The following is a 27,545-nucleotide window of genomic DNA, read 5'->3' as shown; positions in this document are numbered from 1 at the left end:
GATCAGGTAAAGGGTCAACCTCTCAACTACCAATGAAGAACCTCCAGCTGGAAAGCGTTGATAGAAGGACGAACACAACTTCTTACCATAAAAGACACTATTTTGGTATCCACATCACAATTAAAAGGCACTGGAGTGGGTGTAACTGGAGAAATCATGTGAGAGCACCCATACTAGAGCGAGTTATAAAACCCAGCTGAACGGATAAAACATAAAACTGAGTCAGCTATAGAGGCATCGTCACCTAGAATTAAAGGAAGTGCAGCTGGTAAATTAAAGGACTGCCGCAAGGGGGCTAAAAGGGGGCAGTCCATCAGAGGATGGACCACTGTCAGCCCTACCTCACAGTGTCACTTGGGCGGGTTCTCACGGCGAAGGAGATAGCTCTGGGTCAACCGCGTATGTCCAATTCGGAGACGGCAGGGAACAACTGAGTCCCTACGCATGCCCCTCAAGGAAGAGTTCCATACGGCCGTGGACGACTTGACCATGCGGAGCTTATTTGGCATGTTCAAGACAGATCATTCAGAATTCCTAACATCACGGACCTTGCGATGTAGGGCTGTCCGGAAATCTCTTTCCACAAGACCAAGCTCCAGGGCTGGGGAAGTGGTGGTCTGCTTGGCCAACAAATCAACATGCTCATTTCCTGGAATGCCTATGTGGTCCAGGGCCCACACAAACGTTGCTGAAAGACCACACTCGGTGAGAGCAAAAACAGCACCTTTAATACCGTGCACCAAACGGTCCCGAGAAAAACACTGGTCGAGTGCTTCCAATCCACTCAGGGAGTCACTGCATATGACAAATGACTCCCCAGGGCAGGAGGAAAGGTGAGCGAGTGCAGGATAAAGAACAACCAGCTCCACAGTGAAAGTACTGCTCCCACAAGGCAAGGAAAGCTGCTCAACGTAGTCACCAATGATGAAAGCAAACCCAGTGTGTCCATCAACCACAGAATCATCAGTGTGGACTACATCTGCATAGCAAAATGAGGCAAGAAGAGCCAGGAATTGTTACGAAGTCTGGCAGGTGGAATGGAGGACTTGGAGTCACAGGACAAATCCAAGCAAAGCCGTGAGCGAGGGAGGGACCAAGGAGGGGTAGAAGAAGACGGCCGGAAGGATGGAGGAAGTGGAAAGGACTCAAGTGACGAGAGAAGGGAACAAATGCGGACCGTGATTGGGAGACCCGACCTAGGCAGCCGTCATGGGGAGGGGAGTGCGGAAGATGGAAAAAGGAGCATGCGGTTTGGGTGGTTGGGCGAGGTATGGACGCGGGCAATGTAAGATGCAAGCAACTGTTGTTGGTGGAATCTTAGGGGAGGGATTCCAGCTTCTACAAGAAGGCTAGTCACTAGTCTACTGCGGAAGGCACCTGTCGCCAGTCTGACGCCACAATGGAGAATCAGGTCGAGGATCTGCAACATTGAAGGTGCTGTTGAGTCGTAAACCAAGTTCCCGTAGTTGAGATGGGACTGGACTAAGGCCTTATAGAGCTGTAGGAGAGTTGTTTGTGCAACCCCTCAAACGGTGTGGCTGAGGTAACGAAGGATGTTGAGGTGCCGCCAGCCCCGTTGTTTAAGCTCGCGAAGATGAGGTGTCCTAGTGAGCTGAGCATCAAACAGCATGCCAAGGATGCTATGTCTCTCCTCAATACAAAGGAGCTCATTGGCACGGTACAGCTCTGGATGGAGATGGACCGTGCGACGACGACAGAAATGCATCAATTGGGTCTTGGAGGCTGAGAACTGAAAACCATGGCTGGATGCCCAAAAATGTGCTTTACGGATAGCTCCCTGCAGCCGCCGTTCAGCGGCACTGATGCTTGAGGAACTGTAATAAAGACAAAAGTCATCGGCATATAGAGGGGAACAAACTGATGAGCCAACCACAGCCGGAAGACCATTAATCGCCACCAAAAAGAGGGGAACACTGAGAACCGAGCCCTGCGGGACACCGTTCTCCTGAATATGAGCAGAGCTTAAGTATGTGCCAACTCGAACCTGTAAGTAGCGACTGGAGAGGAAATTCCATAGAAATATCGGAAGTGGACCCTGTAAGCCCCATTCGTGTAGCGTAACAAGGATATGATGGCGCCAGGTGGTATCGTACGCCTTCCGAAGATCAAAGAAAACAGCAACTAGATGTATTCGCTGAGTAAAAGCTGTACAAATAGCCGACTCTAGTGAGACTAAATTGTCGATCGCTGAGCAGGCCTGATGGAAGCCCCCCCCCTGCTGCTGGGCTAGGAGGCCCCGAGCTTCGAGGATCCACATGAGCTGCTGACTCACCATCCATTCCAGGAGTTTGCACATAATGTTGGTAAGGCTGATAGGGTGATGGCTATCAACCATCAGCGGATCTGCACCAGGTTTCAGCACCAGGATGGTAATGCTATCCTGCCAACGAGTTGGGAAAACGGCCTCCGTCCAGATGTGGTTAAACAGGGAGAGTAATTGACCCTGACAGTGCACTGTGAGATGACGAAGAAACTGGTGAATTTGGTCTGGACCTGGAGAGGTATCGGGGCAAGCTGTAAGGGCACTTTGGAACTCCCATTCACTAAACGGGGCATTGTATTGTTCCCAACGGTGCGTGCGAAAATGACAACTGCATATGGTCAGCCTGCTCTTTAATGCGCTGTCGCGGAAATATGAACGAAGTACTCTGCCAGATGTTCGGCGATTGGATCAGTACAAAGTGTACCCCAAAGAGAAAGGTTATGCCTTAGAAGTACTCGCTGCCACCGAATGCAAAGTAGCCTGATCAACTTTCCAGAGGAGCTGCGGGTCGAGCAACATCTAGCTTCTGAGGGGACGCTAGATGCTCCCCATCATCTGCAGGTGCAGGTGTGAACTCCTTTTCTGTCTCTATGTCCTTCTCCTTTAGATTTTTCTTCTTTTCGGTAGGGTCCTGTTTGTCCTTTGGTTTATCAGGCTGAGTGGACTGAGGAAGACCTGGAAGCCCTACGGCCCTCAGGAGGTGGCTTTTTCAGCCACTGGCTGACATCTGGAGGGGCAGTAACCGTGGAAGTGAGGGCACCAAGCGATCCCTTCCATGCGAGGGCAGCCAGAGGCGGCGGGTACTTCTCCAGCGCAGAGGTTGGGACTGAAGTCCCCAAAGAAAGAGAGGTTGTTACTCCCAATATTGATAACAGGGGTGCAGCGGAAGAGGGTGTTCCCCCAACTACCGGGGGGGCAGGAATAGACGGCCGGGCTGGAGGCCCACAAAAAGCGGCTGAGCTTTGGGGCTCATCGCCAGGGACGGTGACATCGAAGCTGCTGCAGCAAACGTCGATGAAATGTGCACAGGGTGAAGTCAGTCATAATTGTGTTTAGCCTCTGTGTAAGTGAGCCTGTCCAAGGTCTTATAGTCAATAATCTTCCGTTCTTTTTGATAAACCGTGCAGTCTGACGAGCAAGGTCAATTTTTCTGTCCGCAGTTGACACAAACCGGGGGCGGTGAACACAGGATGTTGGGGTGGGAGGCACGTCCACAATCCCGACAGGTAGGGTTGGTGTCACATCTCGATGACATACGCCCAAACCTCCAGCACTGAAAGCAGCGCATGGGAGGAGGGATGTAAGGCTTAACATCACATCGATATATCATCACCTTGACCTTCTTGGGCAGGGTGTCTCCTTCGAAAGCCAATATGAAGGCGCCGGTGGAGATCCTACTATCTTTAGGTCCCCTGAGAACATGTCGTACAAAGTGGACACCGCAGCATTCCAGATCTCACAAAGCTCGTCGTCAGACTACAACAACAGGTCATGATGAAAAATATGTCCCTGAACCATATTGAGGCTCTTATGAGGCGTAATGGAGACTGCAACATCACTGAGCTTGTCACAAGCAAGCTATTGCATCTGCATGCTCTGAAAGGAACCTGACTGGTATACCATCTGGACCAGAAGCACTGCCTTTATTAAGTGATTTAAGCTGCTTTGCTAGACCGAGGATATCTACTTCTATGTTTCTCATCTTTGCAGTTTTTCTTGAGTGGAATTCAGGAATAACTTCATCTTCTTTGGTGAAGGAACAAATTTCTCATTGAAATACTTTGACAACTTTTAATGACAAACATAGATTTATGGACTATCATTCAAATGGAATATTGTGAAAGTCGAAGAATAAAAAGGAACAACTTGTCTTAAAATCTTATATGAAAGTCACAGACAGGCACAACAAAAAGACTACTGAACATGTAAGCTTTCAGCCAGAAGTCTTAATAACCCCACACATGCACATACATTTACACTCATGCAAATGCAACCCTCAAACACATGATCACTATCTTTGGCTGCCAAGGGCTCTGGCCTCAGCAGCCAGAGACAATGGTCGTGTGTGCAAGTTGCATTTACATGAATGTGTTAGTGTGTATGTTGTCTATTTCAGAAGGTCTTCTGGCTGAAAGGTTACTTCTTTAGTAATCTTTTTATTGTGCCTGTCTGCAACTCGACATCTCCGCTGTATAGTGAGTGAAATCTATCCTTTTTATAATATTGTAATATTCCATCCTGGACTTTCCATTGTTTAATCTTATATGACAGTGAAACAATACAGTCTGATGGAACATGAAACAAAAGGGATTATCTCTATCTAATATTATTTCATCTGATAATTCTCATAAAAAATAGGGCACTAGTAGTAAAAACATCCTATTACCTGGCCTGCAGTATCCAGTATATCCAGTTGTGATGCTTCACCATCAATTACAGCTTGTTGTTGGTATGCATCTTCTGCAAAACAATGAACAATTAACATTTTCTTGCACTTATAATGTAATTATAACATTTTAACCTAATTTGCTGACAAAAGTCACTTTCAGCTGAACTGCAATCTATACAATCATGATTAAAAAAAGTCATGTAAACTTCGTCCCTTTCTCAAAGGTTTTGTTCTGTTGCAATGAAAAACCAATAAGTTACGAACATCTCATTCACCACTCATCATACTGAATATGCAGATTTAAGGACTGAAAAATTATTGTAGCGCCATGGCAAGTAGTAGTGCTTCTGTAAAGTTCCACTACAGGGATTCACTTTTTAAATTCATCAGTAATTATTTTATTTGAAAAAATCATTGTAAACAGGTAAATATCAAGCTACAAACAGGAGACAAAATGCACAATCTGGGTGACTCATCCCCTCACCTTGCATGATGTCAGGAGAGAGCGTGTTAAGCTGGATAAGCAAGACAAGGGGAATGAAGTCCAAAAACAAGCAATAAAAATGATATGTTAATTACATGTTCAGCAGATCAAATAGCTCTGAGCACTATGGGACTCAACTTCTGAGGTCACCAGTCCCCTATAACTTAGAATTACTTAAACCTAACTAACCTAAGGACATCACACACATCCATGCCCGAGGCAGGATTCGAACCTGCGACCGTAGCGGTCGCGCGGTTCCAGACTGTAGTGCCTATGGACAGAGTTCGGTTACATAAATTGCTTGTCAGTATGGCTACATACTGGGCATTTATATGTTAATTAGTAAGACACTGGCTTCAATTTCATAAAAGTATTACTCACGTAGTATACTTATGATAGGTAATCAAAGTATTAATAATTAACTCAAAAAATAAAGCTATATAATCAAAAAATGGAAGCTCCAGGCAGGAATAATATCAACAATGTAGGAAAAGATAGATTGCTACTTACCATAAAGATAACACACAATGTTTCAGAAAGGCACAATTAAAAGACACTTACATATAAGCTTTCAGTCATAGCTTTCATCAGAGAAAGAGAGAGACACACCATTCTTTCACACAAGTAATGACACATCACGCACACATGACCACCAACTCCAGCAGCTTTGACAAGAATGCAACTATCACATGGAGTGGTGGCAGCAATCTGGAAGGGGTAGTGAAGGGGAGGAGTGTGCAGGGACTAGACTGTCAACAGGCACTGCTTCGGGAGATTGTGGGTTAGAGAGGTGGGGGAAAATGGAACAAAAAAGGAGAGCAGCAGGAAAAGATGAGTATGTGCATTAGAAGAGGGTGGCAAACAAACAGTGCAGGAGATGAGAATGGGCAGGGAGTCATAGGATGAAGGGGTTGGGAACTGCTGAGTAGGGGTGTGGGAACAGGATGTTGCCATAGGTTGAGGCCGCGATAACTATGTGAGTGGAGAAAGTGTTGTAGGGATATCTCCCATCCATTCAGTTCAGAAAAGCTTGTGGAGGATGGGAGGATACAGACAGCATGAGTAGTGAAGAAATCACTGAAGTCAAGGATGTTATGTTCAGCTGCAAGCTGTGCCACAGGATGGTCTGCTTTGCACTTGGTCACAGTTTGGCAGTGGGCATTCGTCCTGGTAGACAGCTGGTTGGTATTCATATGTGTGTGTGTGTGTGTGTGTGTGTGTGTGTGTGTGTGTGTGTGTGTTGTGGTCTTCAGTCCAGAGACTGGTCTGATGCAGCCCTCCACACAACTCTATCCTGCACAAGCTTCTTCATCTCCAAGAAACTGTTGCAACTTACATCCTTCTGAATCTGCTAAGTTTATTCATCTCTTGGTCTCCCTCTACGATTTTTACCCTCCACACTGCCCTCCAATACTAAATTGGTGAGCTCTTTATGACCCAGAACATGTTCTACCAACCAATCCCTTCTTCTAGTCAAGTCATGCCACAAATTCCTCTTCTCCCCAATTCTATTCAGTGCCTCCTCATTACTTACGTGATCTACCCATCTAATCTTCAGCATTTTTCTGTAACACCACATTCCGAAAGCTTCTATTCTCTTCTTGTCTAAACTAGTTATTGTCCACATTTCGCTTCCATACATGGCTACACTCCATACAAATACTTTCACAAATGACCTCCTGACACTTAAATCTATACTCTATGTTAAAAATTTTCTCTTCTTCAGAAACGCTTTCCTTGTCATTGCCAGTCTACATTTCATACCCTCTCTACTTCAACCATTATCAGTTATTTTGCTCCCCAAATAGCAAAAGTCGTCTACTACTTTAAGTGTCTCATTTCCTAATCAAATTCCCTCAGCATCACCTGATTTTATTGCAGAAGGAGGAGATTAGTGCTTAGGGGTCATTAGAGACAGAGCACAAGCTCAGATTAGGGAAGGACTGGGAAGGAAGTCAGCCATGCCCTTTCAAAGGAACCATCCCGGAATTTGCCTGAAATGATTTAGGGAAATCACGGAAAACCTAAATCACGATGGCCGGAGACGAATTTGAACCATCGTCCTCCCAAATGAGAAGTCCTCTTCCACGAATCGACGATACACTAGACTGTCTGAAGGGGGCTAAGTTTTTCTGAACCATGGACATGTACTCGGGATACTGGCAAATCGAAGTAGATGAGACTGATTGTGAGAAAACTGCATTCTTCACCCTGGGGGATTGTATGAGTTTAAGATAATTCCATTTGGTTTGTGTAACGCACCACCAACTTTTGAATGGATGATGGATAATCTTCCAAGTCACCTGAAGTGGACCATGTGTCGTCGTTATTTAGATGACATCATAGTTTTCTCAGAGGCATTTGATGAACACACAAAAAGACTGAGGGCCATTCTCAAGTGTCCCCAACAAGGCAGACTGAAACTTAATCAAAGACAGTCTCTCTCTGGAGAAAAACAAATCAAAATACTTGGATAACTCTTGTCAAATGAAGGTGTGTAGCCAGACCCAGAAAAGGTGAGATCTATAACAGAATTTCCTATTCCTAAAAGTATTAGAGATGTGAGAAGCTTTTTCGGATTATGTTCTTATTATCATCATTTTATCAAAGATGTATCAAAGTCAGGCCACTCCAAGAATTGTTAAAAGCCGATGCTAAATTTATCTGGGGTGGTGTTCAACAAGATTGTTTTGATGTGATGTGAAAAGCTCTGACAGCTGACCCTGTGCTTGGTCTGTATGATGAGAGAGAACCTACAGAACTACACACAGACACCAGCAGGTATGGGGCAGTGCTGTTCTGGTGCAAATTTCAGATGGAAAAGAGAAGGTTACAGCCTATGCTTCTAAGACACTTATAAAAGCCAACAGAAACTATTCATCTACAGAAAGAGAATGTCTTGCTGTGATCTGGGCCATGTGCCAATTTCAATAGTATCTCTATGGAAGGCCATTCACAGTTGTTACAGACCATCACTCACTTTGTTGGTTGACCAGTCTTTAAGGATCCAACAGGATGGCTCGCCAGATGGGCACTACATCTTCAAGAGTATGACATTACCATAGCGTACAAAAGTGGAAGAAGATGGTAAAATGCCAACTGTCTCTCAAGGAACCCTGTGCAATATCATCAAGACTTTGATGAAGATAGTGACTGTCTCGCTGCAATCCAGGATCTCTCTGCTGAGCAGGAGGAGGATGCCAAGATATCTCAAATTCTGTTTGCCTTAAATCAGTCAGAGGACATGAAAGGACAATTTAAGGTAGTTAATGGATTACTTTGCAAGAAAAACTTTGATCCATTTGGAAAGAGGTGGCTACCAGTGATTCCTAAACACATGCGCTTAAATGTTCCCAATTCCACCAGCCAAAACACCTTTCCAGCCTGTTGGGATAGACCTCCTTGGACGATTTCCAACGTCTGCTAGTGGCACTAGATAAATTATTGTTTGCACTGATTATCTGACATGCTATGCCATTACAAAAGTCATGGAAACAGCCAAAGCATCTGAGATAGCCAAATTCATCATGGAAGATATTGCATTGAAACATGGTGCCCCAAGGTCATTAATTACAGATCGAGGAAAAGTTTTTCAATCAAATCTGATGACAGAGATAAACCACCGGTGCAACATTACACATCACACGACAACTGTCCGCCATCTGCAAAACTAATGCGCTTACTGAACGCCTTAATAAGACCTTGGTTGACATGCAATCAATGTTCATTAATGCTGAGCAGGGCAACTGAGATGAGTTGCTACCTTTAGTTATGTTTGCCTACAACACCACCAAACAAGACACCACATTTCTCCTGGTGCATGGGTGAGGCGACTACGATGATGGACACTGTGTTTCCGTTAAATCCTGATGATGTGGACGATGACTACATCGACAAGGTGTTAACCAGAGCTGAGGAAGCTCATCTGTTAGCTCGACTCCTCACGCTGCAGGCTCAAGAAAACGATCGCCAAAGGTACGACGCAAGCCACTGCACTGTTGTCTACCAGCTGGTGACCTCGTCTGCATCTTCACTCCTGTACGGAAGGTTGGTCTCTCCGAGAAGCTCCTCAGGCACTACTTTGGACCTTATAAGGTTGTAAGACAGTTGTTCTGATGTTACTTATGAAGTTGCAGATTTCGACCCTAACACAAGACGACGAAAGATCAGAGATACCGCCCACATTTGTCGAATAAGACCTATAAGGATTACGCAACCCAGGGTAAATTCGAAGCTCCAGCGACAGGCAACAAGCAGAAAGATTACGAAGAGCGTAGGGGGCAAAGGCAGTTCTAAGAACATAACCGCCAGGGTAAACATCAGTCATCGGGAGTCTGAGTATGCAGGACCGATGACTTGTTCCCGGACTAGGACGGCGTAACACTGAGATGCTGTTCTCTTAAGGAGGGAGGAATGTCACAGCAGAAGCTGAGTAGCAGTTACCATGGTGTAGTGGTTATGATATGGTTATGATACTAGACTGTTTAATGGAGGGTTGTGAGTTCAAAACTCACATGAACTGTAAAATTTTAATTTGTATATTTGGTCTGAGTATATTCTAGAAGTAACCACAAATGTCAAGAATCATTGTACTGCAATGTTCTTAACTGTATATATACCATATCTGTTCTGGCCAGAGGCAGTTTGCTCTGCACTCTTGTATGTGCAAGTGCTGAATAAACCTTCATTAAGTGAAGTTAGCGTTTGTCATTCATCTAATTACACTTTCTACATCACAATATAATCTATCTGAAATGTCCCAGTGTCTCCAGGCCTCTTCCACATATACAACCTTCTTTCATGATTTTTAAATCAAGTGTTAGCTATGATTAAATTATGCTCTGTGCAAAATTCTATCAGGTGGCTTCCTCTTTCATTCCTTATCCCCATTCCACATTCACTTACAACTTTTACTTCTCTTCCTTTTCCTACTATCAAATTCCAGTCCACCATGACTATTATATTTTCATATTCCTTCACTATCTGAATAATTTCTTTTATCAAATCATACATTTCTTCAATCTCTCCATTGTCTGCAGAGCCAGTTGGCATATAACCTTTTACTACCGTCGTAGGTGTGGGCTTCATGTCGATCTTGGCTTCAATAGTGCATTACCCACGCTCATATTGTTTTATTCATTACTAAACCTACTCCTACATTACCCCTATTTGATCTTGTATTTATAACTCTGTATTCACCTGACCAGAAGACTTGTTCCTCCTGTCACCGAACTTCACCAATTCCCACTATATCTAACTTTAACCTATCCATTTCCCTTTTTAAATTTTTTTTACCTACCTCCCTGACTAAGAGATCTGACATTTCATGCTCCAATCCGTAGAAAGCCAGTTTCTCTTCTCCTGATAACAATGTCCTGAGTAGTCCCCACCCGCAGATCTGAATGGAATTAATCCAAATTCATATCAATGTAAAAAGCTGTTCCCTGATACGAGCAGAGCTGGTAAATGACATGGCTGCTTTCATGGGTGGCCTGACCTCTGATGGTGCGAGATAAGCCAACTACAGGAATAGGATAGGAAGTGCTAGATGGGGGAATTGGGTAGGTCTTGTGACTGGGAGTTCCTTGGGGCAAGGAGTGGGGACTGGGAGTGCCATAGGGATGGACTGTTGTTGTTGTTGTTGTTGTCTTCAGTCCTGAGACTGGTATGATGCAGCTCTCCATGCTACTCTATCCTGTGCAAGCTGCTTCATCTCCCAGTACCTACTGCAACCTACATCCTTCTGAATCTGCTTAGTGTACTCATCTCTCGGTCTCCCTCTATGATTTTTACCCTCCACGCTGCCCTCCAATGCTAAATTTGTGATCTCTTGATGCCTCAAAACATGTCCTACCAACCGATCCCTTCTTCTAGTCAAGTTGTGCCACAAACTTCTCTTCTCCCCAATCCTATTCAATACCTCCTCATTAGTTACGTGATCTATCCACCTTATCTTCAGTATTCTTCTGTAGCACCACATTTCGAAAGCTTCTATTCTCTTCTTGTCCAAACTAGTTATCGTCCATGTTTCACTTCCATACATGGCTACACTCCAAACAAATACTTTCAGTAACGACTTCCTGATACATAAATCTATATTCGATGTTAACAAATTTCTCTTCTTCAGAAATGCTTTCCTTGCCATTGCCAGTCTACATTTTATATCCTCTCTACTTCGACCATCATCAGTTATTTTACTTCCTAAATAGCAAAACTCCTTTACTACTTTAAGTGTCTCATTTCCTAATCTAATTCCCTCAGCATCACCCGATTTAATTTGACTACATTCCATTATCCTCGTTTTGCTTTTGTTAATGTTCATCTTATATCCTCCTTTCAAGACACTGTCCATTCCGTTCAACTGCTCTTCCAAGTTCTTTGCCGTCTCTGACAGAATTACAATGTCATCGGCGAACCTCAAAGTTTTTACTTCGTCTCCATGAATTTTAATACCTACTCCAAATTTTTCTTTTGTTTCCTTTACTGCTTGCTCAATATACAGATTGAATAACATCGGGGAGAGGCTACAACCCTGTCTCACTCCTTTCCCAACCACTGCTTCCCTTTCATGCCCCTCGACTCTTATTACTGCCATCTGGTTTCTGTACAAATTATAAATAGCCTTTCGCTCCCTGTATTTTACCCCTGAGACCTTTAGAATTTGAAAAAGAGTATTCCAGTCAACATTGTCAAAAGCTTTCTCTAAGTCTACAAATGCTAGAAACGTAGGTTTGCCTTTTCTCAATCTTTCTTCTAAGATAAGTTGTAAGGTCAGTATTGCCTCACGTGTTCCAACATTTCGACGGAATCCAAACTGATCCTCCCCGAGGTCTGCATCTACCAGTTTTCCATTTGTCTGTAAATAATTCGCATTAGTATTTTGCAGCCGTGGCTTATTAAACTGATAGTTCGATAATTTTCACATCTGTCAGCACCTGCTTTCTTTGGGATTGGAATTATTATATTCTTCTTGAAGTCTGAGGGTATTTCGCCTGTCTCATACATCTTGCTCACCAGATGGTAGAGTTTTGTCAGGACTGGCTCTCCCAAGGCCGTCAGCAGTTCTAATGGAATGTTGTCTACTCCGGGGGCCTTGTTTCGACTCAGGTCTTTCAGAGCTCTGTCAAACTCTTCACGCAGTATCGTATCTCCCATTTCGTCTTCATCTACATCCTCTTCTATTTCCATAATATTATCCTCAACTACATCGCCCTTGTATAAGCCTTCTATATACTCCTTCCACATTTCTGCCTTCCCTTCTTTGCTTAGAACTGGGCTGCCATCTGAGCTCTTGATTGGACTATGATGTTGCAATGGTTGATTGGTTGACAGAACACCACTTTAGGTGGGGTGTTAAGGATCTTTGGTAAAATGTCCTTCATTTCAGGGCAAGATGACAAGTAATCAAAGCTCTGGCAAAGGATGTGTATCAGTTGTTCCAGTATGGGATGGTACTGGGTGACAAAGGGGTACTCCTTTGTGGCTGATTCTAGGTGGTGGTGGGAGGATTGGGGGTATGAGGAGAAATGGCACAGGAGATCTGCTTGCAGAGTAGGCCTGTGGGTCAGTGTGTGTCTGTGGAACCTTTGGCAAGACCCTCAGCATTCTGAGCAACGGAGTTTTTGTCCCAGCAGATACACCATCACCCGGAAGCCAGGGTATATGGGAGGGATTCTGAGGAGAGGTTCTATGAAAGGCCTATGGCTGCAAGCAGGGACCAGAGGTTGTGTTGGACTTCTTGGTTGGGATCACTTGGGCAGAGTTTATAGATGGACAAGTCAGATAACTGACGGAGACCTTCCACCAGGTAGCCACTTGGATTCATAACAATTCACTCTGTGTTCCATTAGAACTCCAACACCTTCTCACCTATCATGTTGACCACCTCCTAACTGAAGGTTTCATCTCCATCTCTGTCCACAGTAAACCCATCAACCAGCAACAGTACCTAGATTTTGACAGCTGTCATCCCTTTCAAACAAAAAAATTCTTCCAATACAACCTGACCACCAAGGGACAGCGTATCTGCAGTGAAAAGAACTCGCTTGCCCACTATTCTGAGGGTCTCACCAAAGCCTTTACAGACAAGCACTATCCTCCAGACAAACAGAACTCCTGTGCCATTTTCTCTCAACCTCCCAATCCTCCCACCACCCCCTCGAACCAGCCACAAAGGAGTGACCCCTTTGTTACCCAATGCCACCCTGGACTGAAAGAACTGAACCACATCATTCACCATGACTTGGATTGTCTATCATCATGTCCTGAAATGAGGGAAACCCTACCCAAGATCCTTCCCACCCCTCCTAAATTGTTTTTCCAGCACTCACTCAACCTCTGTAAAATCCTAGTCCATTCCTATCCCTTCCCAAACCCAACCCCCTTGACACAAGGATCATATCCCATGTGCAGGACCTGCCCGATCCACCCACCCAGCACTTTCTCTTCCTGCCCTGTTACAGGTTTATCCCACCCTACCAGTTCTGCTCTGCTGAAATCATTGCACAGCTTTTTATATTGGCGTGGCTACCAACCAGCTGCCCACTAGGATTAACGTCTAACACCAAACTGTGGCCAAGAGCAAAGTAGACCATCCTGTGGTACAACATGCAGCTGAACATAACACCTTTGATTTCAGTGGCTGCTTCACTACCCAAGCCACCTGGATCCTCATCTCCATCTGAAGTGCGTGGATGGGAGTTATCCTTACACAACATCGGGACCCTGGAGCTTTGTTCACTTTCAATGATCTCAGCTATTTCTCAACACCATTGACACTACTACTTATTTCATTCAGCATCTCTATCTATAGCCCTAGTCTTTGTTTTACACCTATTATGCAATAGACTCTGTTTCCTCAGAAGTTTCTTTACAGTGACTATATTCGATGGAGGTTGCCTCCTATTATGAACTGTTCTATTGGGTACATATCTATCCAGTGCAGGGTCAATTATTCTTTTAAATGTGAGCCAGAGTTCCTCTATATGTTGCTGAACTGTGCTGAAAATTTCAAGTTCCTCACTGAGATATGACATTACTGCTTTTAGCAATTTCGATGTGCATGTCCTCAATGTGGTCAGGTCTATTTATTGCCATGAAATCCAATATATTTCCATCATGAGTAGGTTTCTTAGCTATCTGTTCTGAGTAATTTTTAGAGAAGACATTTAATAAAGTTTCACAGGATGTCTTATCACACCCACCACTAACAAAACTGTAACTTTCCCAATTAATTGTTGGATGATTAAAGTCTCCACCAATGATTTCGGTATGACTAACTTACGTACAAGTGAACTGAGGTTTCCTCTGATGTTTTCAGTTACAGCAGTTAGCCTTCTGCCGCCGAGCAGTGTGTCAGCAGCGTACAAGTAGCAACATTACTGCATTTACTAGGCAGTCTTGTATTTTAATAACCATTTAAATTTTGTGTTGAATTGTTTGTGCTCTCTGTAGATTAGTTCAGATATTCTTTGCACAACAGTATTTAGCATGGATAGGGACTGCAGCTGCTGTGTTCAGATGCAGCCCGAGTTGGCATCCCTTCGCTTCCAGCTTCAGGCAGTGTTGGCTTCAGTCACACAGCTTCAGGCTGTTGCCAATGGGGGTCTGGACGGACGTTTGTCGGGGATGGCCAACTCATTCCACGCAGCCCCTGATCAGACTACAGCTGTGGCTGCCCAGGATACTGCCCACATTGAGACTGACCCCTCACCTGTGGTTGAGTGGGAGGTCATCTCGAGGTGTGGCAGGGGGCGAAAGACATTCTGGAGGGCTGAATGGAAGGCCTCTTCAGTTTGTCTGGCAAACCAGTTTCAGGCTCTGTCTCCAGCTGATACTGATCTTCGGCCGGATATGGCTGCTTGTCCTATTCCAGAGGTTGCCCCTCAGTCTGCAAAGATCCGAGCGGTCGAGTGGGCTTACTGGTAGCTGGGAGCTCCAACGTCAGGTGTGTAAGAGGATCCCTTAGAGATATGGTAGCAAGGGAGAGGAAGAAAACCCATGTGCACTCCGTGTGCATACAGCGGGGGGGGGGGGGGGGGGGGGGGGGGGGGGGGGGGGAGGATCATTCCAGATGTGAAAAGGGTCCTTCCAGATGCCATGAAGGGTACAGGGTGCACCCATCTGCAGGTGGTCGCTCATTTCGGCACCAGTGATGTGTGTTGCTATGAATAAGAGGAAATCCTCTCTGGCTTCTGGCGGCTATCTGATTTGGTGAAGACTACCCAGTCTCACTAGCGGGATGAAAGCAGAGTTCACCATCTGCAGCATCGTCGACAGGACTGTCTGTGGACCTCTGGTACAGAGCCGAGTGGAGTGTCAATCAGAGGCTGAGAAGGTTCTGCAACTGTGTGGGCTGCAGATTCCTTGACTTGCACCGTAGGGTGGTGGGGTTTCAGGTTCCGCTGGATAGGTCAGGAGTCCACTACACACAGCAGGCGGCTACACGGATAGCGGGGGTTGTGTGGCATGGACCGGGCAGTTTTTTAGGTTAGATGGCCTCGGGAAAGTACAGAAAGGACAACAGCCTCAAAGGGTGCGGGGCAAAGTCAGGACATGTGCAGACCAAGCAGCAATTGGTATTGTAATCGTAAACTGTCGAACCTGCATTGGTAAAGTACTGGAACTTCAAGCGCTGATAGAAAGCACCGATGCTGAAATTGTTATACGTATGGAAAGCTTGCTGAAGCCAGAGATAAATTCTGCTGAAATTTTAACAAAGGCAAAGATGGTTGTTGAGAAAGGTTAGATTGCATACAACCGGTGGTGGCGTGTTTGTCGCTGTTAGTAGTAGTTTATCCTGTAGTGCAATAGAAGTGGATAGTTCCAGTGAATTATTATTGGTGGAGGTTATACTCAACAACTGAGCTAGGTTAATAATTGGCTCCTTTTACCAACCTCCCGACTCAGCAGGATTAGTGGCAGAACAACTGAGAGAAAATCTGGAATACATTTCACATAAATTTCCTCACTGTGTTATAGTCTTAGGTGGAGACTTTAACTTACCAGATATAGACTGGGACACTCAAATGTTTAGGACAGGTGGTAGGGACAGAGCATCGAGTGACATTATACCGAGTGCACTATCCGAAAATTACGTTGAGCAATTAAACAGAAAACCGACTCGTGGAGATAACATCTTAGACCTACTAATAAACAGACCCAAACTTTTTGACTAAGTGCAGAACAGTCTGTTGCAGCATCCCTGAATATGGAAGTAAATAGGAATATGAAAAAAAGGCAGGAAGGTTTATCTGTTTAGCAAGAGCAATAGGAGGCAGATTTCAGACTACCTAACAGATCAAAATGAAAATTTCTGTTCTGACATTGACAATGTTGAGTGTTTATGGAAAAAGTTCAAGGCAATCGTAAAATGCGTTTTAGGCAGGTATGTGCCGAGTAAAACTGTGGGGGACAGGAAAAACACACCATGGTTCAACAACAAAGTTAGGAAACTACTGCGAAAGCAAAGAGAGCTTCACTGCAAATTTAAACGCAGCCAAAACCTCTCAGACAAACAGAAGCTAAATGATGTCAAAGTTAGCATAAGGAGGGCTATGAGTGAAGCGTTCAGTGAATTCGAATGTAAAATTCTATGTACTGACTTGACAGAAAATCCAAGGAAGTTCTGGCATTACGTTAAATCAGTAAGTGGATCAAAACAGCATATCCAGACACTCTGGGATAATAATGGCATTGAAACAGAGGATGACACACGTAAAGCTAAAATACTAAACGCCTTTTTCCAAAGCTGTTTCACAGAGGAAGACCGCACTGCAGTTCCTTCTCTAAATCATAGCATGAACAAAAAAATGGCTGACATTGAAATAAGTGTCCAAGGAATAGAAAAGCAACTGAAATCACTTGACAGAGAAAAGTCCACTGGACCTGACAGTATACCAATTTGATTCTACACAGAGTACGTGAAAGAACTTGCCTCCCTTCTAACAGCCATGTACCAAAAGTCTCTAGAAGAACGGAAGGTTCCAAATGATTGCAAAAGAGCACAGGTAGTCCCAGTCTTCAAGAAGGGTCGTTGAACAGATGCGCAAAACTATAGGCCTATATCTATGACATAGACCTGTTGTAGAATTTTAGAATATGTTTTTTGCCCATGCATCATGTCATTTCTGGAAACCCAGAATCTACTCTATAAGAATTAACATGGATTCCACAAACAGTGATCGTGTGAGACCCAACTCGCTTTATTTGTTCACGAGACCCAGAAAATATTAGATACAGGCTCCCAGGTAGATTTTCCTTGACTTCCGGAAGGCATTCGATACAGTTCCGCACTGTCGCCTGATAAAATAAGAGCCTATGGAATATCAAACCTGCTGTGTGGCTGGATTGAGGAGTTTTTAGCAAACAGAACGCAGCATGTTGTTCTCAATGGAGAGACGTCTACAGACGTTAAAGTAACCTCTGGCCTACCACAGGTGAGTGTTATGCGACCATTACTTTTCACAATATATATAAATGACCTAGTAGATAGTGTCAGAAGTTCCATGCGGCTTTTCCGGATGATGCTGTAGTGTACATAAAAGTTGCAGCATTAGAAAATTGCAGCGAAATTCAGGAAGATCTGCAGCAGATAGGCACTTGGTGCAGGGAATGGCAATTGACCCTTAACGTAGACAAATGTGATGTATTGCGAATACATAGAAAGAAGGATCCTTTATTGCATGATTATATGGTAACGGAACAAACACTGGTAGTAGTTACTTCTGTAAAATATCTGGGAGTATGCATACTGAATGATTTGAAGTGGAATGATCATATAAAATTAATTGTTGGTAAGGCAGGTGCTAGGCTGAGATTCATTGGGAGAGTCCTTAGAAAATGTAGTCCATCTATAAAGGACGTGGCTTACAAAACACTCGTTCCACCTATACATGAGTTTTGCTCATCAGTGTGGGATCCATACCAAGTCGAGTTGACAGAGGACTTAGAGAAGATCCAAAGAAGAAGGGCACGTTTTGTCACAGGGTTATTTGGTAAGCGTGATAGCGTTACGGAGATGTTTAGCAAACTCACGTGGCAGACTCTGCAAGAGAGGCGCTCAGCATCACGGTGTAGCTTGCTGTCCAGGTTTCAAGAGCGTGCGTTTCTGGATGAGGTATTGAAATACTGCTTCCCATTACTTATACCTCCCGAGGAGATCACAAATGTAAAATTAGAGAGATTCAAGCATGCACGGAGGCTTTTCAGCAGTCGTCCTTCCCACAAACCATATGTGACGAACAGGGAAGGGAGGTAATGACACTGGCACATAAAGTGGCCTCCGCCACACACCGTTGGGTGGCTTCTGGAGTATAAATGTAGATGTAGCTGAGTCTGAAGGGCAACAGAAGGATCCAACTATCATTTTATTCCCACCCCTCATACTGATTCTTGTCCAAACAATCTCACATGGAACTTCAATTTCTATCCCTGTAGATCTGAGTTTTTTTATCTACTTTGATAAATACACTACCTCCATTTCCCATTTGCCTGCCTTTTCGAAACACACTTAAACATTCCCCAAAAATCTCACTGCTATCAATTTCAGGTTTCAACCATCTTTCTGTACCTAGAATTATGATAGCTTCACTGCTTTTCATGATTGCTTTGAACTCTTGCACTTTGTTGCAAATGCTTAGGCAGTTTACATTAGGATTTTAATACTCTCACCTGTGGGCGGCAATTCTTTTGATCTTACACTGATACTTCTGGGTTTCCTTCAGCTAACGTTATCTGGATTGGATGGAGAGCCACCTAATCTAAAAAACCTTTGTGTGCGCCCTACACAAAGTCAGCTGCATCACAGTCCTAAATGCCCAACTGTTGTTAAAGTTACAATAATCCATATGTTTAAGATGTCTTGTGTGTGATTTAGACAAAAGCGACATATTTCCACACAGACGTCAATGTTTTGTAAGACCTTCTTATTGTGACGAGAACAGGTCTTATATACATCTATGTCTATATTCTGCAAACAGTGGTGAAGAGCATGCCAATTCAGTTTCTTCAGTATCTCTCTGACTTCCACAGATCTAACAAACCTGTAACCATTCACATTGCCCTTCTCAGTATGTGTTCAATATCCGCTGATAGTCCTATTTGGTATGGTTCTCAGACACTACAGCAATATTCTAGGAAAAAAAAAAAAATTGCACAAGCAGTCTAAGGAGATTTGGAATAAACTGAATCTACCACCTGCTTTACCTATGACTGATCATATAAGATTATTCCATTTCACATCCCTCCAAAGTGTTACACCCTGGTATTTGTATGAGTTACCCAATTTCAACAGTGGCTCATTTATGTTATAGTCATAGGCTACTATGTTTTTTCATTTTGAGAAATGCATAATTTAACATTTCTGAACATTTGGAGCAAGATGCCATCTTTGCACCATTCTGAAATATTATCAAGATCTGACTGAATGTATGATGCAGATTCTTTCTATGGTACTTCATTACACATAACTGCATCACATGTAAAAAGCTCAAAGTTACTGTTAATATTGTCTGTAAAGTCATTAACATACAATGTGAACAGTAAGGGTTCCAACACATTTCCCTCTGGCAGACCCGAAATTACTGCTACATCTGGTGATAAATATCCATCCAAGATAATATGCTGTGTCATCCCTACCAAAAAGTCCTCAATCCAGTCACAAATTTCACTTGATACCCTGTATGATCATACTTTTGACAATAAGCAAGTGTGGTACCAAGTCAAACGCTTTTCGACAATCAAGAAAATCTGTGACTAACTGCGGCCTTGATCCAAAACTTTTAGTATGCCATGCAAGATAATACTACATATTACTGGTTCAGTGGAAAAAATGTCACCTTCAGTCAAGAAATTTATGACATAAGTGGCCGCTATGAAGATGATTGTATTTGAATATGTCTATGTTAGTAGCCACAGGAACACAATTTTATTTTAATACCCTACTTACAACGAGAGCTTTGATCAACTTGAATTGCAACGATATTGTTTTACTAAACTTTGTATATTTTACTTTGCCCATGTATTGTAGTAATCTCACTAGGAATTATTAACATATCTTCGCAAGTCCAAAAATCTTTTACTCACCAATAGTTGGGTCGTGATAATCCAAAAACCTATGGTTGACGAACTGTAGAGTTAGAGCTGTAAAAACAAAGCAGTGAAAGTATCATACGGCCAACTTCATGAGCGAACTGAACGACACTGATGAGCACATATTCACATTTACCTGATTTCCCAACCCCCCCGTCTCCCAATACCACTATTTTGTACACTCTTAATCCACCTCTTGTAGTTTCGGGTCGACCTTGTGATACACCTCTGCTATCATCAGCAATGCCCATTCTCCCGGGTCTTTTGCCCGGAGTTACGGGCGCAATTCCAGACCCAGAAGGGCCTGCTTGACCAGCCGCCAGGTCTGCTTCTTTTTATTTCGGTTTCAAACTTGTAATCTAAAGGTACGACGTTTTCTTCCGGAATTCTTCTATTACCCTAGACCATTGCCAGAATGGTCTAGGGTTTTAAAACGCTAAAAGACCCTCAAAGGACTTATGTAGGTAAACGCCCCCATCAAGCAATCACGCTCGAGAACAACTTTGCCATCTATAGCTTCATGTGTGAAGTGACAGCTGAAACAGCTGAGTGGCAATGTTTACAGTTGAACTAGCACCAGTGTAGCCAACACAATCAGCGCAAGAGCTTATGATTTGGTTGCTTCGTATCTCTCAAAGAGTTGTAACACCCTGTGTGTTGTGGAGGTGTATTGTTATTCCAGAAACTAGGATGGCGCGTAAAATACTACTCTATTAATTAATGTTTCATCATGTTTATATTTTGCTGTTGACGTTTGAGTACCGCGGAGGTTGATTTATAAGTACGTTGTCTTTTTAGCTGTGTGATTGTAAATATAAGTGAATCCACCATCGCTCCTAAGGAGTATGTAAATTTTTTGTTACTTTTAGCTAGAAAGCACAACTATCAGTTTGGTAAGAATGCATTTATAAGGAAGAGCTTTTCACGGTGGTTTTTTTATTACGTTATCGCGTAATTTTACGTGTAGAAAGCGCGGCGTTGGTAATGTAATGTGTATCACAACCCTTACAGTCACTTATTTTGTATTGCGCCAGAAAGGTGAGTTATAGTTAACATAATTTCTTCTATAGAATGGCTTGGAAACAATTCAGTGCATTCAGATCCTCCAATAAGATATAGCAGCTGTATTGTTTGCCTTCTGGGTGTGTATCATAGGTTGAACCAGTATATTGTGAAGATAAAGCTGTATAAAAATTTGCTATACATTTGAATGATAGGTATGGAACAAATTACTGGTACTAGAACGCCATTAAAAGTCGAAATATGGTGTTCGTTTCCATAGAAGAACTCATTAATAACGTTAATTGTTTTAAACAGAACACCTAATGGTGCAGTAGCTATGACACACTGATTTGCATATTGTTTATAGTGGTAAGAAGTTAACGACTAAGTGCACATTTTTCCCCACATGGAAAGTGATCTATTTGTTCTGTATGTACATCTATACTGTGCAAACCACCGTGAAGTGAATGGCATAGGATACATCCCATTGTACCAGTTATTATGGTTTCTTCCCATTCTATTCACATATGGAGTGCAGGAAGAATGATTCTTTGAACATTTCTCTGTATGCTGTAATTATTGTAATTTTGTCTTCACAGTCTCTATGTGAATGACAAGTAGGGGTTGTAGTATATTCTGAGTGTCATAATTTAAAGCTGGTTTCTTAAATTTGGTTAGTAGAGTTTCTTGGGATAGTTCACATATACATATATCTTCAAGTGTCTTCTAGTTCAGTTTCTGTGACATTCTCCTATGGATCAAACAAATCTGTGACCATTCTTGCTGCCCTTCTCTTTAATCTATCAGTGTCCCATATTGGTCCTATTTGGTACAGGTCCTGCACAATTGAGCAATATTCTAGAATAGTTTGCATGAATGATTTGTATGCAATCTCCCTTGTAGACTAATTACACTTTGCCACTATACTAGCAGTAAACTAAAGTCCACCACCTGCTTTACCCACAAAGTGCTACAGTGAGGCATTTTTAGGACTTGGTCGATTCCAGCTGTTACTTATTGTTATTATAGTCACAGGATACCTATTTTTTTCCTTAAGTGCACAGTTTTACAAATCTGAACATTTAAAGCAAATTGGCAGTCTTTACACAACTTTGAAGTGTTATCAAGATCTGACTGAAAGTTTATGCAACTTCTTTCATGCAATACTTCATTATAGATAACTGCATCATCTGCAAAAAGTCTGAGGTTCCTATTAATATTGTCCATAAGGTCATTAAAATACACTGTGAAGAGCAGGGGTCACAACACACTTCTGGGGGGCACACCCCAAGTTCCTTCTATATCTGATGATGACTATCCATCCAAGATTATCTTCTGCAATCCTCCTCACCAAAAGATAGAAAATAGTTTTAATTGTATTACATTGTTATGTGGGAATTTAGACTTTTCTTGGCGAATCTCAATGACTGAGTCTTCTGAGGTTATCAGCTGTGTCAAGGTGGTGTTCTGTGGCAACGTTTCAACAAGTTTCCTTCTTGTCATCCTCAGGCGAAGTGTCATGTTTGTGTGCTGTCCAGGTCTTTATAGCTGCTGGACTGCTGGCAGCACCAATCCCGCATCTCCAGAAGGGGTGTTGCAGCATTTGGATGGGGGGGGGGGGGGGGGTAGTCACAATCAGTGGTGGTATGGGCTCATTGAATGCTGATGGGCCTGTCTGTTTCATCTACTGCCTTTGCCAGTTTTTCCTCAGAGCGTTCATGTAGTATTTTTGTTACCACTGCATCCCATGCAGTGCTAATTTGGAAACTACTATCTCGGTTGACAGGGTTAACATGGACTCGTATTGCTGCAGCCTCTTTGAAGATCGAATCCCAGAACTCGTTCGCCCTGCACAGCAGCTTTGTTTGTGTGAAATCAAACACATGGTTTTCGTTAAGACTGAGTTCTGCCACTGCAGATTTCTCTGTATGGCCTAGGCAAACACTCCTTACATGTTCTGAGCAGCACCACTATATACACCACTGTGTTTGGCCGATGTATTGTGTGCCACACTTACGGTTGATGCTGTAGACTACAGGTGTCTAAATTCCTAGTTTATCCTTCTCTGAACCCAGCATAGTCTTGATTTTTTCTGATGAGTGAAATATGGTATTAATGTTGCTCTTCTTTAATTTCCTGGCAATCTTTGCCTGGGGCGGCCCAGTGTATAGAAGGGATTCCAAGTGCTTAGTGTCTTCTTCATGCACATCTTCCCTTTTTTGCTTGCTTTGTTGGAAAGTGTGTCTCAGAACAGCTATTCTCATGAAAGGTTTTTCTCAAGTGCTGCAGTTCGCAAGGTAGACTCTCCTTGTCGTACATGTCTTGTACTCTGCGCACCAAGGTGGTGAGCAGTGATTTGCATCGTGCAGCATGGTGGCAGCTATTGGTGTTAAGGTATATGTCATTGTGTATCTTTTTCATGTAAACAGAATTACCTAATGTGCCATCAGTCTTCTTCTTTATCATGACATTGAGGAAAGGCAGACATCCATTTTCTTCCAGCTCCATGGTGAATTTAATATTGTCTTGTGTGCCTTTGAGGTGGTTAAGGAATTCTTGTAGATTTTCTTTGTCATGCGGCCAAACCATGACTGTGTCATCCACATAGTGGTAGAACACCTTCAGTTTCAGACACTCCATTTCTGCTAAGTATTCCACATTTACTTTTGCAATACATGGTGTTAGGGGGGGAACTTGCGGACACACGTTGTATCTGTCTGTTGTATTAATTGGAAGTATGTGGTACTGTGTGTATGGCGGAACAGTTTCACTGTCTCTTTGTTGAAGTGGCCCTCTGTGTGAAGAGGGACGTGACTTCAAAGCTGACTAGGATGTTACCTTTGTCCAGATGCATACCTCAAAGTATCTTCACAAAGTCCATTGAGTTTTTCACATTATGAGGACAATGACCTACGAGATGCTTTTCAATGGATGCAGCAGGTGTTTGGCTATTTCATAAGTTGGTGAATGTATTGTGTCCACTATTGGACATAGTGGACGTCCCTTCTTGTTTATCTTTGAAAGTCTGTAGAGGTGCTGTGATATCAGTGCTCTGAGGTACAGCCTTCTTAATCATACTGCATATCCATTCCTTAGGTTTTTTAGTAGTGAGATGGTTTCCCTTGTCACCGCTGGTGTAGGATACTTTTTCACTTCTTTGTAAGCTGGTTCTTATAAAAGGATCTCAATTATCCGCTGGTAGTGAACTGACTGTAGCAGTACTGTCGTATCATCTTCGTCTGCCACTAGGACAGCTGTGTCCTCGTATCTTGTAGGTTGCATATTGCCCTTTGTTCAGCCATAGAGATTTTCATTTTTGGCATTAACGCTATTTCCAAGACCCTGCAAGACTCCCTTCTGAGCTCTTTGGCATTGTCAGCCCCATGATGGCACGCTCGACGCTGCTGATCTCGATGCTACTGATGATCTCCCATTTAGGTAATATGGTGGGAACTGATGCAAAATTTAATCCTTTTGACAGCACAGATATTGTTGCCTCGTCCAGTTCCTTTCCAGTTAAATTGATAGTGGTCCTTGAACCCTTTGTACTGATGTGCTGCACTTGGCCCAGCACTTATCTTGTATTTTCAAAGTGGCTTTGCATTTGCAGAGCTCTCTGATTGTGAATGTGTTACCATCTACCCTCTCCCATGAGCTAGACCCAGATGCAAGACCTGTCCCGTACATCCTCCCGCCATCACCTACTCCAGTCAGGTCGCTAACGTCACCTATTCCATCAATGGCAGGGCTACCTTTGAAACCAGTCATGTGGTCTACAAGCTGAGCTGCAACCACTGTGCTGCTTTCTATGTAGGCATGGCAACCAACAAGCTGTCTGTCCGCATGAATGGCCACTGACAGACTGTGGCCAAGAAACACGTGGATCGCCCTGTTGCTGTACATGCGTCCAAACATGACTTCCTTCATTTCAATGATTGCCTCACAGCCTGTGCCATATGGATCCTTCCCATCAACACCAGGTTTTTGAATTGTGCAGATGGGAACTTTCCATGCAGTTCATCCTACATTCCCGTAACCTTCCTGGCTTCAACCTTTGTTAGTCACTGTCCTCTCCCATCCAGCCACTTTCCTGTTCCCATCCCAGCACAACACTGCCGTCATTACACCACCACACCCAGTCTTTTTATTTCTCTCCTTTTCCGCTACGTTTCCCACACCCCCAACCCTTCCCCTCTACCCTGACCTCCGTCTAATCTGCAGGACTTCACTGTTCACCACCCCCACCAAACTATGCCTCCCCCCCCCCCCCCCCCTCCGCCCCAACCTCCTCATTACCCCCACCCAGTCGCCACTCCCATCACGCACTGGTGCTGCTGTTCGCAGTGCGGTTTCAGTTGCACAAGACTGCAGTCATGTGTGTGAGTTGTGTTTACATGAATGAGTGTGTTTGCATATTTGTGTCTATGGTTGACAAAGGCGTTAATGGACGAAAGATTTAATTGTGAGAGTCTTTTTGTTGTGCTTATCTGCGACTGAGCATCTCTGCTACATGGTGAGTAGCAACTTTCCTTCTCATAATATTGTTAGCATCAACAAAACGAGGATAATGGAATGTAGTCGAATTAAGTCGGGTGATGCTGAGGGAATTACATTAGGAAATGAGACACTTAAAGCAGTAAAGGAGTTTTACTATTTGGGGAGCAAAATAACTGATGATGGTCGAAGTAGAGAGGATATAAAATGTAGACTGGCAATGGCAAGGAAAGCGTTTCTGAAGAAGAGAAATTTGTTAACATCGAGTATAGATTTATGTATCAGGAAGTCATTTCTGAAAGTATTTGTATGGAGTGTAGCCATGTATGGAAGTGAAACGTGGATGATAAATAGTTTGGACAAGAAGAGAATAGAAGCTTTTGAAATGTGGTGCTACAGAAGAATGCTGAAGATTAGATGGGTAGATCACATAACTAATGAGGAAGTGTTGAATAGGGTTGGGGAGAAGAGAAGTTTGTGGCACAACTTGACCAGAAGGAGGGATCAGTTGGTAGGACATGTTCTGAGGCATCAAGGGATCACCAGTTTAGTATTGGAGGGCAAAAATCGTAAAGGGAGACCAAGAGATGAATAAACTAAGCAGATTCAGAAGGATGTAAGTTGTAACAGTTTCTTTGAGATGAAGAAGCTTGTGCAGGATAGAGTAGCATGGAGAGCTGCATCAAACCAGTCTCAGGACTGAAGACCACAACAACAACAACAACAATATTGTTAGACTAATCATATGTTTGTGGTGCCTGTGGCAGCAGTACGTTGGAGTTTGTAATTCATTTTTGGAGTTGTCACTTAAAACTGATTTTTGAATTTGTCGGATAGTTGGTGCTTGGCATCAAGCATCTGCAAGTTCAGGTTTTCCAGCATCTCCATGACACCTTCCGTAGGCCAAACAAATCTGCAGACATTCCTGCTATACTTCTTTGTACACATTCAATATGTTCTGATAGTCTTATTTGGTATGGGTCCCACACCCTTGTACAATATTGTAAGGTGGGCCACATAAGTGTTTTGTAAGCACCCTCCTTTGTTGACTGATTGCAGTTACCAGTATCCTATACAAGAACTGAAGTCTCCTACTTGCTATACCTTTTATTGAGCCTATGTGCCATTCAGTTTCATGTCTCTACAAATTGTTACATCTAGGTGTTTGTGCAAGTTGACTTATTCAAATTGTGATAAAAAAATGGTAGATCATCAACACAATCTCCTGAGTAGCAAACCTAGACTCCTTAAGCTAGGAAGCCCTCTGGATGGAATGTCATATGTTGTCCCATAGACAATGCCACATATACTAGTCGCTGGTCCAAGGTGCAGCAACTGTGGTCAATCTCACACCTTCTCCACAAATGTAACACTTTACAAACTCAGCAGTTAAACTGTATAGTTGTATGAATTTAATCGTGCCCTGTATGTCATCCCCAGTTGCGACATGCAGAGACTATGCATCTGCTTCATTGTCACATCTATAACTAACAAACATCAAAACAAAATTAAACCTCCAACCATAAGCAACACACCATAGATTAAATCGAAAAACAAAACCAAGTCTAACATCACAATAACTCACTAACAAACCACCACAAACTCTTTCAGTATTATCACGAACAGCACTAAAGAAGTCTGATAGCATTAACAACATTCACAAACAATTTAAAAACATCAGCGTTCCTCACTAGAGCATACCATGGCATACTCCAGCATGCTTTCCAGGAACATGTTCCATTTTAAACACACCATGCCACCATAATGTCAAAACCCAGTTACATTACGCGTCAAAGCAGATG

General features: G+C 43.2%; 2 protein-coding genes across 4 annotated transcripts in view; one reads left to right on the top strand and one right to left on the bottom strand.

The window, feature by feature from the left end:
• The window catches only part of LOC126272489 (GTP-binding protein Rit2), a 99,328-nt gene extending 78,562 nt beyond the window's left edge, over window positions 1-20,766 (bottom strand). Inside the window, exons 1-3 of the mRNA XM_049975376.1 lie at window positions 20,384-20,766; window positions 20,242-20,298; window positions 4,671-4,744 (exon numbers count right to left, since the gene is read on the bottom strand). Coding sequence (XP_049831333.1) covers window positions 4,671-4,744; window positions 20,242-20,298; window positions 20,384-20,498 — 246 coding nt within the window. The 5' untranslated portion in view covers window positions 20,499-20,766. The remainder of the gene's footprint in view (window positions 1-4,670; window positions 4,745-20,241; window positions 20,299-20,383) is intronic.
• A 43-nt stretch (window positions 20,767-20,809) lies between these two features.
• The window catches only part of LOC126272486 (proline-rich protein PRCC), an 85,133-nt gene continuing 78,397 nt past the window's right edge, over window positions 20,810-27,545 (top strand). Inside the window, exon 1 of one of the 3 annotated variants that reach the window (XM_049975372.1) lies at window positions 20,810-21,028. The gene's annotated coding sequence lies outside the window, so the exon portion shown is untranslated. Of the gene's footprint in view, window positions 21,286-27,545 lie in introns of all 3 variants that reach the window. The other 2 variants (XM_049975373.1, XM_049975374.1) reach the window with 2 other exon arrangements.

Source organism: Schistocerca gregaria, chromosome 5 (assembly GCF_023897955.1).
Source record: "Schistocerca gregaria isolate iqSchGreg1 chromosome 5, iqSchGreg1.2, whole genome shotgun sequence".
Classification (NCBI taxonomy): domain Eukaryota; kingdom Metazoa; phylum Arthropoda; class Insecta; order Orthoptera; family Acrididae; genus Schistocerca; species Schistocerca gregaria.
Note: the sequence above shows the minus strand (reverse complement) of the source record. Positions and strands in the feature narration are given on the sequence as shown.